The sequence below is a fragment of the Oncorhynchus tshawytscha genome, linkage group LG13 (assembly GCF_018296145.1).
Source record: "Oncorhynchus tshawytscha isolate Ot180627B linkage group LG13, Otsh_v2.0, whole genome shotgun sequence".
In the NCBI taxonomy this organism is placed as follows: domain Eukaryota; kingdom Metazoa; phylum Chordata; class Actinopteri; order Salmoniformes; family Salmonidae; genus Oncorhynchus; species Oncorhynchus tshawytscha.
The window spans coordinates 13,905,803-13,920,813 of NC_056441.1; the positions used below are offsets into that span (position 1 = coordinate 13,905,803).

Genomic DNA, 15,011 nt, shown 5'->3' on the forward strand with positions numbered 1-15,011 from the left:
ACAAGAGCAATCTGTCTGTCACCACTCTGCATGGTGGTGAACTGCATAGACCTCCCTAACCCATACAATCACACAAAATCTGATTATGTGATTAATGTGATTAAATCTTGATACAGGAAGGAAGGGGGTAGGAGTGATGCTTGACTCGAATGCGGGATTGTGCATGTCTATCAAAACACAACTGGTCCCTATCCCATATTGGCCCTGTCAAAAGAAGGGCACTATGTAGGGAACAGGGTGCCATTTAGGATGTACACTAAGGTAGTAACACATGTATCAAGTCTAGAAAAGGTCCGTTTGACTGAGGATGTACAGTTGAAGTCGGAAGTCTACATACACCTTAGCCAAATACATTTAAACTCAGTTTTTCACAATTCCTGACATTTAATCCTAGTAAAAATTCCTTGTCTTAGGTCAGTTAGGATCACCACTTTATTTTAAGAATGTGACATGTCAGAATAATAGTAGAGAGAATTATTTATTTCAGCTTTTCTTTTTTTAATCACATTCCCAGTGGGTCAGAAGTTTACATACACTCAATTAGTATTTGGTAGCATTGCTTTCAAATTGTTGAACTTGGATCAAATATTTTGGGTAGCCTTCCACAAGCTTCCCACAATAAGTTGGGTGAATTTTGTCCCATTCCTCCTGACAGAGCTGGTGTAACTGAGTCAGGTTTGTAGGCCTCTTTGCTCGCACACGCTTTTTCAGTTCTGCACACAAATTCTCTTTAGGATTGAGATCAGGGCTTTGTGATGGCAACTCCAATACCTTGACTTTGTTGTCCTTAAGCCATTTTGCCACAACTTTGGAAGTATGCTTGGGGTTATTGTCCATTTGGAAGATCCATTTGCGGCCAACTTTAACTTCCTGGCTGATGTCTTGAGATTTTGCTTCAATACATCTACATAATTTTCCTCCCTCATGAAGCCATCTATTTTGTGAAGTGCACCAGTCCCTCCTGCAGCAAAGCACCCCCACAACATGATGCTACCACCCCAGTGCTTCACGGTTGGGATGGTGTTCTTCTGCTTGCAAGCCTCCCCCTTTTTCCTCCAAACAGAACAATGGTCATTACGGCCAAACAGTTCTATTTTTGTTTAATCAGACCAGAATACATTTCTCCAACAAGTATGATCTTTGTCCCCATGTGTAGTTGCAAACCGTAGTCTGGCTTTTTATTGGCGGTTCTGGAGCAGTAGCTTCTTCCTTGCTGAGCGGCCTTTCATGTCAATATAGGACTTGTTTTACTGTGAATATAGATACTTCTGTACCTGTTTCCTCCAGCATCTTGACAAGGTCCTTTGCTGATGTTCTGGGATTGATTTGCACTTTTCGCACCAAAGTACGTTCATCTCTAGGAGAGTGGTATGACGGCTGCATGGTCCCATGGTGTTTATACTTGCGTACTATTGTTTTTACAGATGAACCTTCAGGCGTTTGGAAATTCTTCGCAACGATGAACCAGACTTGTGGAGGTCTTGGCTGATTTCTTTTGATTTTCCCATGATGTTAAGCAAAGAGGCACTGAGTTTGAAGGTAGGCCTTGAAATACATCCACAGGTACACCTCCAATTGACTCAAATGATGTCAATTAGCCTATCAGAAGCTTCTAAAGCCATGACATCATTTACTCGATTTTTCCAAGCTGTTTAAAGGCACAGTCAGCTTAGTGTTTGTAAACTTCTGACCCATTGGAATTGTGATACAGTGAATTATAAGTTAAATAATCTGTCTATAAACAATTGTTGGAAAAATTACTTGTGTCATTCACAATGTAGAATTCCTAACCGACTTGCCAAAACTATAGTTTGTTAACAAGAAATTTGTGGAGTGGTTGAAAAACGAGTTTTAATGACTCCAACCTAAGTGTGTGTAAACTTCCGACGTCAACTGTGTTTCTAACCAGCTAAAACCACAGTATGGGTGAACAGTCCTATGCCATTTCCGATAAATAATTTCCCCTTACACCATTAAAAAGCACGTCAACAGTGAAGAGGCAACTCTAGGATGGTAGCCTTCTAGGCAGAGTTGCAAAGAAAAAGCCTATCTCAGACTGGCCAATTAAAAGAATACTGCTATGCTTTATCTTGGCCAGGTCGCAGTTGCAAATGAGAACTTGTTCTCAACTAGCCTACCTGGTTAAATAAAGGTGAAATAAAAAAATAAAAAATAAAAATTAAGATGGGCAAAAGAACAGACACTGGACAGAGGAACTCTGCCTAGAAGGCCAGCATCCCATAGTCGCCTCTTCACTATTGATGTTGAGGCTGGTGTTTTGCAGGTACTATTTAATGAAGCTGCCAGTTGAAGACTTGTGAGGCGTCTGTTTCTCAAACTAGACACTCTAATGTACTTGTCCTCTTGTTCAGTTGTGCACCGGGGCCTCCCACTCCTCTTTCTATTCTGATTAGGGCCAGTTTGCGCTGTTCTGTGAAGGGAGTAGTACAGTACACAGCATTGTACGAGATCTTCAGTTTCTTGGCAATTTCTTTCATGGAATAGCCTTAATTTCTCAGAACAAGAATAGACTGATGAGTTTCAGAAGAAAGTTCTTTGTTTCTGGCCATTTTGAGCCTGTAATCGAAACCACAAATGCTGATGCTCCAGATACTCAGCTAGTCTAAAGAAGGCCAGTTTTATTGCTTCTTTAATCAGAACAACAGTTTTCAGCTGTGCTAACATAATTGCAAAAGTGTTTTCTAATGATCATTTAGCCTTTTAAAATGATAAACTTGGATTAGCTAACACAACGTGCCATTGGAACACAGGAGTGATGGTTGCTGATAATGGGCCTCTGTACACCTATGTAGATATTCCATTAAAAATCTCCCCTTTCCAGCTACAATAGTCATTTACAACATTAACAATATCTACACTGTATTTCTGATCAATTTGATGTTAAAAATGTGCTTTTCTTTCTAAAACAAGGACATTTCTAACTGTTGAACGGTAGTATACATATATATATATTTCAGAACATACATTATTTTGTCATCAGTAAAATTAACTAACTTCAACTGTAAACGTTTCACTCTTTTCAGAAAGTATTCACACCCCTTGACTTTTTGCACATTTTGTTGTGTTACAGCCTACATTTTATTCAACGTATTACATTTAGATTTTGTGTCCCTGATCTTTGCACAATACCCAATAATGTCAGCGGAATTATGTTTTTAGAAATGTTTACAAATGAATACAAAATGAAAAGCTGAAATGCCAATAAGTATTTAACCCCTTTGTTGTGGCAGGCCTACATTTGCTTAACAATTCACGTACTAAGTTGCAATAATGGTGTTTAACATGATTGTTTAATGACTACCTCATCTCTGTATCCCACACATACAATTATCTGTAAGGTTCCTCAGTCAAGCATTGAATTTGAAGCACATTTTCAATCAGGGACCAGGGAGGTTCCCCAAAGGTTCGCATAGAAGGACACCTATTGGTACATGGGTAGAAAGAAAATAGACATTGAATATCCCTTTGAGCATGGTGCAGTTATTAATTACACTTTGGATGGTGTATCAATACACCAAGTCACTACTAAGATACAGGCGTCCTTCCTAACTCAGTTGCCGGAGAGGAAGAAAACCGCTCAGGGATTTCACCACGAGGCCAATGGTGACTTTAAAACAGTTAGAGAGCTGTGATAGGAAATAATTAAGGATGGATCAACAACATTGTAGTTACTCCACAATACTAACATAAATGACAGAGTGAAAAGAAGGAAGTCTGTACAGAATAACAATATTCCATAATATTCGCAATAAGGCACTAAAGTAAACCTGCAAAAAATGTGGCAAAGAAATCCACTTTTTGCCCTGAATACAAAGCGTTACATAACAAATCCAAAACACATCACTGAGTTCCCTTCTTCATATTTTCACGCATGGTGGTGGCTGCATCATGTCATCGGCAAGGACTAGGGAGTTTTTAGGATCAAAATAAATGGAATAGAGCTAAGCACAGGAAAATCCTACAGGAAAACCTGGTTCAGTCTGCTTTCCAACAGACACTGGGAGAAATATTCACTTTTCAACAGGACAATAACCTAAAACACAAGACCAAATATACACTGAAGTTACTTATCAAGACGACATTGAATGTTCAAGATAAAGTTTTGACCAAGTTAACGTTTGACTAAAATTCACTTGAAAATCTATGGCAAGACTTGAAAATGGCTGTCTAGCAGCGATCAACGATCAACTTGACAGAGCTTGAAGGTTTTTTTAGCGCAGAATTGGCAATTGTTGTACAATCCAGGTATGCAAAAGACAGCTGTAAATCAAATCAAATGTTACTTGGTCTCATACACATGGTTAGCAGATGTTATTAGTCTCATACACATGGTTAGCAGATGTTATTGGTCTCATACACATGGTTAGCAGATGTTATTGGTCTCATACACATGGTTAGCAGATGTTATTGGTCTCATACACATGGTTAGCAGACATTAATGGTCTCATACACATGGTTAGCAGATGTTATTGGTCTCATACACATGGTTAGCAGACATTAATGGTCTCATACACATGGTTAGCAGATGTTATTAGTCTCATACACATGGTTAGCAGATGTTATTGGTCTCATACACATGGTTAGCAGATGTTATTGGTCTCATACACATGGTTAGCAGATGTTATTGGTCTCATACACATGGTTAGCAGACATTAATGGTCTCATACACATGGTTAGCAGATGTTATTGGTCTCATACACATGGTTAGCAGATGTTAATGGTCTCATACACATGGTTAGCAGATGTTATTGGTCTCATACACATGGTTAGCAGATGTTATTGGTCTCATACACATGGTTAGCAGATGTTAATGGTCTCATACACATGGTTAGCAGATGTTATTGGTCTCATACACATGGTTAGCAGATGTTATTGGTCTCATACACATGGTTAGCAGATGTTAATGGTCTCATACACATGGTTAGCAGATGTTATTGGTCTCATACACATGGTTAGCAGATGTTATTGATCTCATACACATGGTTAGCAGATGTTATTGGTCTCATACACATGGTTAGCAGATGTTATTGGTCTCATACACATGGTTAGCAGATGTTATTGGTCTCATACACATGGTTAGCAGATGTTAATGTGAGTGTAGCGAAATGCTTGTGCTTTTAGTTCCGACAGTGCAGTAATATCTAACAAGTAATCTAACAATTCCACAACTACCTAATACACACAAATCGCAGTGAAAGGATGGAATAAGAATATATACATATCAATATATGGATGAGCAGCATAGGCAAGATGCAATAGATGGTATATAATACAGTATATACAGTGGTGCAAAAAAGTATTTAGTCAGCCACCAATTGTGCAGGTTCTCCCACTTAAAAAGATGAGAGAGGCCTGTAATTTTCATCATAGGTACACTTCAACCACTTTTTTGCCTCACTGTACATATGGGATGAGTAATGCAAAATATGTAAACATTATTAAAGTGGCATTATTAAAGTGACTAGTGAGCTATTTATTAAAGTGGCCAATGATTTCAAGTCAAGTTAGTGATTGCTGTTTAGCAGTCTGATGGCCTTAAGATAGAAGCTGTTTGTCAATCTCTCGGTCCCAGCTTTGATGCACCTGTGCTGACCTCGCCTTCTGGATGATAGCGGTGTGAACAGGCAGTGCCTCGGGTGGTTGTTGTGCTTGATGACCTTTTTGGTCTTCCTGTGACAACGGGTGCTCTAGGTGTTCTGGAGGGCAGGTGGTTTTGCAGACCCCACCACCCTCTGGAGAGCCCTGCGGTTGTGGGCGGGTGTAATCGCTACCAAAGGTATCGACTCAGGGGGTTGAATACATATCTAATCAAGATACAGTATATTAGTGTTTTATTTACCATAAATGTACAACAAAAAAAATAGAGAGAATTTTCTTTCCACTTTGACATTACAGAGTAGTTTGTGTAGATTATTGAAAAAAATGACAATTGAATCCATTTGAATCCCACATGGTTACACAACGAAGTGTGTCAAAAGTCAAGGGGTGTGAATACTTTCTGAAGGCTCTGTAGATTGTTAACAATACAAATGCATTATCTTAGCTTGTGTGTCCTCTGATTAGTCACTAATACAAGTTCTGCCATTCACTCTGCCAAAACACCAGCTGTGTCTCTCTGCGCCTTGGATCTGACCCTTTATACTGAATAATGATTCAAGTTCAATAGACCGTTACTCAAGCCAAGCTGAGACATTCTACATATGTCACATATCCATTTATCAGTGGGGAGTCACCAGCCTCTGTCATCACAGCTCCAATGGCCTCAGGGTGTTGGATGAACTAAATAGGATTATAATGCTACATATCATTATGTTTTAGATCCAATAAACACGCTATGCGTAACACACTCAGAACATAATTCCAACGGGAAATTAAATGCGATGAAAAATCAACCACTTCTGTATTTCTGGTCATGTAATTCTAGGTTGTTTATGGGTCAAAGTAAAACACATCCAATGCCTTACAAAATGAAAAGGGTCTTGAAATGCCAATGCTGTAACCACGAATTGTATAGGTTTATTAGCCATAACAGCCCTCTATACCTCTATAGTACCTCCATGGGTGATTTTCCATCCGTATAACCCGGCATGGCGTGTGGTCCACAGTCGCCACCTGCTTTCCCTTATCGCTACAGAAACCCCAATCAAAAGGACACTTTTCCCCACAATACCTACAATGCCATGGTGGACCGTACTCATCAGAGCCAGAGTGCATGCTGGGAGTAAGCAGAGTAGTTGGGGGTTCTTTGTGGACCACTCTGCTTTGCAGACACTTGTCATTTTCAGAGCCCCTTGGCTCGACTTGAACCTGGCTCTCGTAGGGCTCTGTTCCTCCCAGGCCTGAATGGTGCCCCTGTACCCTGGAGGAAGGCACTTAACTCAAATGTCTCCAGCTGTGAGGGAACTGAATATGGACAATACCGGCCCAGAGAGACCTGATAATATCTACCATCCTCTGCCCTGGAACCAGGGGGGGATTGGGCATCAGATTGGGTCCCGCGGTTGGAAAAATGGACCCTGGACTGAAGGTCTCAGAGTTTTATTGTGAGAATTCTAAATTTGTACTAGTGGTCTCTAATTGTCTGTGGCACCTGTTGCAGGTGGAACTGTTGCATGTGGCTGCTTAAAGGTTGTTCTGTTTGGGTCCTGCTGGTCTCTGGGATGGAGTTTTGTTATGGCTATTCTTATTCACTTTCAAGTCAGGTGGTTACAGTACAGTATGTATTAACCAATGGCAGCAACTTCCCAGACGGTTGATTAATCCATGTTGGCGATGCTGTTAGTCACTTTACTCTTGGGTTAATGTAGTAACACTACAAACACAATGAGGATGTGTAACACAACACTAGGCATGAGTACATGGCTTTACTAAAACCTGGGGCTAAGTCCCAAATGCCACCCTATTCCCTATATAGTGCACTACTTTGACCAGGGCACATGGTCAAATTATGCTATTTGGGACACAGCCTGTATGAGGCAAACTAGGCCTGTTCATGAGCACGTCTATGTGTTTAATAGACTGACACTGTCTTACCCATTACAGTACCATCACGTCTGGCTTTGATGATTACTCCATAGCAAGAGCCTTTACTAGATCTAATAATGGACATTGTCTAATGATCAACACTAAAACACTTGTGTCAAACAACCGACTGACCGATGTGGTTTTCAGTTTAATCCTGTGTGTTAGTGCTGGGCTGTAACAAAAACCTGCCCACTCAATAGCTCTCCAGGACAGGAGACAGTTGAAGAACCCTGATCTTATAATAAGGCATTAGGAGATGTATTACAGATACATTAGGAGATGTATTACAGATACATTAGGAGATGTATTACAGATACATTAGGAGATGTATTACAGATACATTAGGAGATGTATTACAGATACATTAGGAGATGTATTACAGATACATTAGGAGATGTATTACAGATACATTAGGAGATGTATTACAGATACATTAGGAGATGTATTACAGATACATTAGGAGATGTACTACATAAACATTAGGAGATGTATTACAGATACATTAGGAGATGTATTACAGATACATTAGGAGATGTATTATAGATACATTAGGAGATGTATTACAGATACATTAGGAGATGTATTACAGATACATTAGGAGATGTACTACATAAACATTAGGAGATGTATTACAGATACATTAGGAGATGTATTACAGATACATTAGGAGATGTATTACAGATACATTAGGAGATGTATTACAGATACATTAGGAGATGTATTACAGATACATTAGGAGATGTATTACAGATACATTAGGAGATGTATTACAGATACATTAGGAGATGTATTACAGATACATTAGGAGATGTATTACAGATACATTAGGAGATGTATTACATAAACATTAGGAGATGTATTGCCATCCAACCACTGGATTAGTCTAAACAAAGAGGTGATGAGTTAGAACCAGAGGCAGCAGTGTTATGAGAAGAGGTGTGATACCGATGAGTTAGAATCAGAGGCAGCAGTGCCGTGAGAAGAGGTGTGATACTGATGAGTTAGAATCAGAGGCAGCAGTGCCGTGAGAAGAGGTGTGATACTGATGAGTTAGAATCAGAGGCAGCAGTGTCGTGAGAAGAGGTGTGATACTGATGAGTTAGAACCAGAGGCAGCAGTGTCGTGAGAAGAGGTGTGATACTGATGAGTTAGAACCAGAGGCAGCAGTGTTATGAGAAACACATACTGCAGTTCTCAGCTATTCAGGGATTTGGAATACCAAAGGTACTACATCAATTTGAAAGCACATGTAGGGAAATTTTGCCGAGTGGACAATGACGTGTGGCTCCAAAAATGTTCATGCCATAACAGGCAATAAAGTGTCTGACAGACTAGTAATGGTATTGGTGCTGGAAGTAGCAGTGTTGGTTATTGCAGAGTCTTGGTTTGATTGTCAGTATTATCTTTAGTTGATCAAACAGTAATTCCATTGAAGATGTTAGTGGGTTTTGTGATATGGCTGGAGTCAGTTTATTCATGAGTGCACACCGTAGCAAACCTATAGCAAAAAGTTTTGCCACGAAAACTAGTGTTTGATATTGTAAAAGTGTAGGTTCGTCATTTTATTTTTCGTCACGTTTTCTTCCAGTTAGTTCTTAATGTATACACCTCTGGTACATGGCCACAGCTTCTCCACAGACACATGAGTTTCCTGTGGTGTGCCCCTGACAGCTACCTCTCTGTTCTTAATCCATTCTGAGGAGTTTTACTTTGTGTGTGTGTGTGTGTGTGTGTGTGTGTGTGTGTGTGTGTGTGTGTGTGTGTGTGTATGTGTGTGTGTGTGTGTGTGTGTGTGTGTGTGTGTGTGTGTGTGTGTGTGTGTGTGTGTGTGTGTGTGTGTGTGTGTGTGTGTGTGTGTGTGTGTGTGTGTGTATGTGTGTGTATGTGTGTGTGTGCGATGGGGTGCCTGAGAGAGACATATGGAAAGAAAGAGAGAGAAAGAAAAGGAGAGAAAAAGACAAGTGAATATGAAAGACAGCGAGAGACAGAGAGATGGGAGATATATATAGTATATGAGAAAAAGAGAAACAGCGTGAGAGAGATATATATATATAGAGAGAGAGACTTCACTTGCATTGGCAATCATAACATATGTTGCCCATGCCAATAAAGCCTTTCAATTGAAATTGAATTGAATTGAGAGAGAGAGAGCGAGTGAGGAAAGAAAGAGTGCATGGGAGATAAAGAGAAAGAAAGAGACACACATACACACAAGAGAAACAGTCCCTGTGCAGTACAGAGAAACAGTCCCTGTGCAGTACAGTTCCTATCTGATGGTGGTTGTCTGTTTCGGCCCCTGTACAGTACAGTTCCTATCTGATGGTGGTTGTCTGTTTCGGCCCCTGTACAGTACAGTTCCTATCTGATGGTGGTTGTCTGTTTCGGCCCCTGTACAGTACAGTTCCTATCTGATGGTGGTTGTCTGTTTCGGCCCGTGTACAGTACAGTTCCTATCTGATGGTGGTTGTCTGTTTCGGCCCCTGTACAGTACAGTTCCTATCTGATGGTGGTTGTCTGTTTTTACAGTACAGTTCCTATCCCGTGTACAGTACAGTTCCTATCTGATGGTGGTTGTCTGTTTCGGCCCGTGTACAGTACAGTTCCTATCTGATGGTGGTATGGTGGTTGTCTCTTTCAGCACCGTGGACAGCATCTGACTGCCGCTCTCTCTCTGGGAATCCCATCACTACTGCAGATGTGAACTACAGTCTATTGGTGGCTACACACATCATACCAGACGCCATGGCAACACTTCCTGCTCCAGACTGACTGATACGTGTCACCGTTTCTTATCACATTACATGGAAACAGGGGGACAGGCAACCAAATGGAGAGATGAGAGAGGAGCTATCCAATCATGTGTCAGAGCTGTCACAGCCTGTCCCGCTCCAAAGAGAGGGCTTTAAAGCATTGCGAGACGACGGATAATTTGCATTTTTAACTCTCAGTTTAAAATGTCAGCTTTACACAAGTACATGTATATTATAGAAAGGCTCATAGTTCTCTTTCTCTGTGTGTGTGTTTGTGTGTGTGTGCTTGTGCGCGTGTGTGTGTGTGCGCGAGTCAGAGAGAGAAAGAGAGAAAGAGAGTGTCTGTGTGAGGCTTCGCCAGCTCTTATGTGATGTGAGTTGATCAGAGAGCCGAGAGGCCTGGGGAGTGAGGGGCTTAGACAGTGTTGTGAGGGCTGAGAAGCCTGGGGAGTGAGGGCGTTAGACAGTGTTGTGAGGGCTGAGAAGCCTGGGGAGTGAGGGGCTTAGACAGTGTTCTGAGGGCTGAGAAGCCTGGGGAGTGAGGGGCTTAGACAGTGTTCTGAGGGCTGAGAAGCCTGGGGAGTGAGGGGCTTAGACAGTGTTCTGAGGGCTGAGAAGCCTGGGGAGTGAGGGCGTTAGACAGTGTTGTGAGGGCTGAGAAGCCTGGGGAGTGAGGGGCTTAGACAGTGTTCTGAGGGCTGAGAAGCCTGGGGAGTGAGGGCGTTAGACAGTGTTCTGAGGGCTGAGAAGCCTGGGGAGTGAGGGGCTTAGACAGTGTTCTGAGGGCTGAGAAGCCTGGGGAGTGAGGGGCGTAGACAGTGTTCTGAGGGCTGAGAAGCCTGGGGAGTGAGGGCGTTAGACAGTGTTGTGAGGGCTGAGAAGCCTGGGGAGTGAGGGGCTTAGACAGTGTTCTGAGGGCTGAGAAGCCTGGGGAGTGAGGGGCTTAGACATGTTCTGAGGGCTGAGAAGCCTGGGGAGTGAGTGGGGCTTAGACAGTGTTGTGAGGGCTGAGAAGCCTGGGGAGTGAGTGGGGCTTAGACAGTGTTCTGAGGGGGCTGAGAAGCCTGGGGAGAAGCCTGGGGAGTGAGGGGGCTTAGACAGTGTTGTGAGGGCTGAGAAGCCTGGGGAGTGAGGGGCTTAGACAGTGTTCTGAGGGCTGAGAAGCCTGGGGAGTGAGGGGCTTAGACAGTGTTCTGAGGGCTGAGAAGCCTGGGGAGTGAGGGGCTTAGACAGTGTTCTGAGGGCTGAGAAGCCTGGGGAGTGAGGGGCTTAGACAGTGTTCTGGGGAGAGGGGCTTAGAGCCTGAGGGCTGAGAAGCCTGGGGAGTGAGGGGCTTAGACAGTGTTCTGAGGGCTGAGAAGCCTGGGGAGTGAGGGGCGTTAGACAGTGTTCTGAGGGCTGAGAAGCCTGGGGAGTGAGGGGCTTAGACAGTGTTCTGAGGGCTGAGAAGCCTGGGGAGTGAGGGGCTTAGACAGTGTTCTGAGGGCTGAGAAACCTGGGGAGTGAGGGGCTTAGACAGTGTTGTGAGGGCTGAGAAGCCTGGGGAGTGAGGGCGTTAGACAGTGTTGTCTAAGACTATAATCAGCCACTGCAGCTCCACTTTGGGCTCACAGGGACACAGCTAGTGTGTGTGTGTGAATAACAGCAGCAGGTCATTATGGGTAACTGTCCAAACTCTCAGAACTACTGACATTACCGCATTAAGACACACCAGTGTTAACCAGTATTGAGGAAGAGGAATACTGGTCTTGGTACTGTATAATGCAAGAGATGATAAAACCATTTAGTGCATACAGTACATCTGATTTGTGTGACCTCCAGTTCATTTACTCCTGGAAGGTCTTAGACAGGAAGGTCTTAGAAACATTCCGGGTGCCACTACAGTAATATCAAGATCACCATGAGACACTCATTACTTTCATTCCTAAGGGGTTCTGGTCTGGTTCCACAGTACACTAAGTACCTATGCTGTACTGTAACTGGTTCTGGGGATCACTCACCTTCAGCTTCTTGACGTTGACACAGGGGTCGTTGGAGAAGCTCTCGGTGTCAGCGATCTGGATGTCTGCCTTTTCCAGCTCATTGGTCAAGTCATTCCTCACCTGGGAGAGACAGATAAAGTGAGAGAGAGAGAGAGAGAGAGAGAGAGAGAGACAGAGAGAGAGAGAGAGAGAGAGAGAGAGAGAGAGAGAGAGAGAGAGAGAGAGACAGAGAGAGAGAGAGACAGAGAGAGAGAGAGAGAGAGACAGAGAGAGAGAGAGAGAGACAGAGAGAGAGAGAGAGAGAGAGAGAGAGAGAGAGACAGAGAGAGAGACAGAGAGAGAGAGAGACAGAGACAGAGAGAGACAGAGACAGAGAGAGAGAGAGAGAGAGAGAGAGAGAGAGAGAGATAGTGGGGGGGTCAATGGGTCATCATGTCTTATTTGAATAGTGCTTTTTAAAGATATATTTGGGACAAAGTGCTTACTAACAGCAATGCGGGCCTACACCCCAAAGAGGGCGAGCAGCGATAGACAGTGGCGAGCAATACCACCTTGGGTAGGAAGAAACCTTGAGAGTACATTAGACCAGAGAGTAGGTTAGAGGGGATACTAGCTGGAGATATCCACCCAGAGATACAGTAAGGTCTAATTGCACTGTTCTCCACTGTTCTCTGATTAACTTTGTGAAGACGGTGTCTGTATCCCAAATGGCACCCTATTCTTATATAGTGCACTTCTTTTGTCCTGGTCAAAACTAGTAAACTACATAGGGAATATGGTGCTAGCCTGGCTGCCTGTGGACAACCTCCAGTGGACCCTGCACCCCTACTGAGATTTGGACAGACATCAGTTATTTCTCCATTAATTTAGTCTCAGTATCCCCCCCAGCTGAAACCATTTGTAATTGTCAATTAATACGTTAGAATATAAATCAGGCTCAAGAAAATTGCCTCTTCGTTTTCGTTGAGTCTCAAACACTCGATATTAAACCGAGGAGGAAGTGAGCTCCATGTGTTCCTTAGCTAATGTTGACTTAACCCCGGGAGAGTAGTGGTCTTTTAGGGACTCTGGGGGAAAACATGCATCTGTTACTGCTGACACATTAGGGCACAGAAATATCTTTGCTTAGGAGGTCATGTATACTGAAAAGTGTGTCTCATAGTAGACCCAGGTGTGTATGAGTGAAAAGAGTGAAAAAGAAGATAAAATTCACCATCACCAATTAGGATCTGGCCAGAAATACTTTAATCAGGTATAGAACCCATTGCCCTCTATGATTGTGAAGTCTGGGGTCCACTCACAAACTAATCATTCACAAAATGGGACAAACAGCAAATTGAGACTATGCCTGTGTAACAGTATAGACTTTACGTCCGTACCCTCGCCCCGACCAAGGGCGTGAACCAGGGATGCTCTGCACACATCAACAGTCACCCTCAGAGCATCCTTACCCATCACTCCACAAAAGCCGCAACCCTTGCAGAGCAAGGGGAACCACTACTTCAAGGTCTCAGAGCGAGTGACGTTACCGATTGAAACGCTACCAGCACGCACCACTGCTAACTAGCTAGCCATTTCACATCGGCTACACATGCAGGATTCTGCAAAAACATCCTCTGTGTTCAATGTAAAATACCAAATAATGCATGAAGAGCAGAATTAGGACGATACGCACTAATGATAAATATCCTGAAAAAGAGCCGTTAAATTCTACAACCACCTAAAAGGAAGCAATTCCCAAACCTTCCATAACAAAGCCATCACCTACAGAGAGATGAACCTGGAGAAGAGTCCCCTAAGCAAGCTGGTCCTGGGGCTCTGTCCACAAACACAAACAGACCCCACAGAGCCCCAGTACAGCAACACAATTAGACCCAACCAAATCATGAGAAAACAAAAAGATCATTACTTGACACATTGGAAAGAATTAACAAAAATTAGAGCAAATTGGAATGTTATTTGGCCCTAAACAGAGAGTACACAGTGGCAGAATACCTGACCACTGTGACTGACCCAAAATTAAGAAATGCTTTGACTATGTACAGACTCAGTAAGCATAGCCTTGCTATTGGGAGAGGCTGCCATAGGCAGACCTGGCTCTCAAGAGGAGACAGGCTATGTGCACACTGCCCACAAAATGAGGTGGAAACCGAGCTGCACTTCCTAACCTCCTGCCAAATGTATGACCATAGTAGAGACACATATTTCCCTCAGATTACACAGCCCACAAGGAATTCGAAAAGCAACCAGTGAAGAACAAACATCCTTGTAAATTCAACCCATATTTATGTTTATTTATTTTCCCTTTAGTACTTAAACCTCTTGCGGACCTCTTAAAGTGAAGATTCAAGCAGAGGGGCTGCAGGGCTCCAGCGCTACAGAGAGGAGGTCTGCAGAAGGCTGACCAGCCGTCGAGGCGAGAGGGGAACTCCAGAGGGTTAAGAGGGTTCGGCCCAGCCCTGGAGCGGGGGGGGGGTTGAGTACAGTGTGATGTGATGAAAGTTAACCCTGCAGTGGCCTGTCAATTGAACCAGAATAGACACATAAACAGGAAGCATTGTGAGTCAGCTACAGGAAATGCTATAGTGTACTACAGCACTATCTAGGCAGGTCGAATCAAATCAAATGTTATTTTTCACATACACATGGTTAGCAGATGTTAATGCAAGTGTAGCGAAATGCTTGTGCTTCTAGTTCCGACCATGCAGTAATATCTAACACGTAATCCAACCTA

General features: G+C 43.0%; 1 protein-coding gene across 1 annotated transcript in view; it reads right to left on the minus strand.

The window, feature by feature from the left end:
• gabbr2 (gamma-aminobutyric acid (GABA) B receptor, 2) overlaps positions 1 to 15,011 on the minus strand; it is a 395,696-nt gene that overhangs the window by 117,194 nt on the left and 263,491 nt on the right. Inside the window, exon 4 of the mRNA XM_042295213.1 lies at positions 12,296 to 12,397. Within this exon, the coding sequence (XP_042151147.1) occupies positions 12,296 to 12,397 (102 nt within the window). The remainder of the gene's footprint in view (positions 1 to 12,295; positions 12,398 to 15,011) is intronic.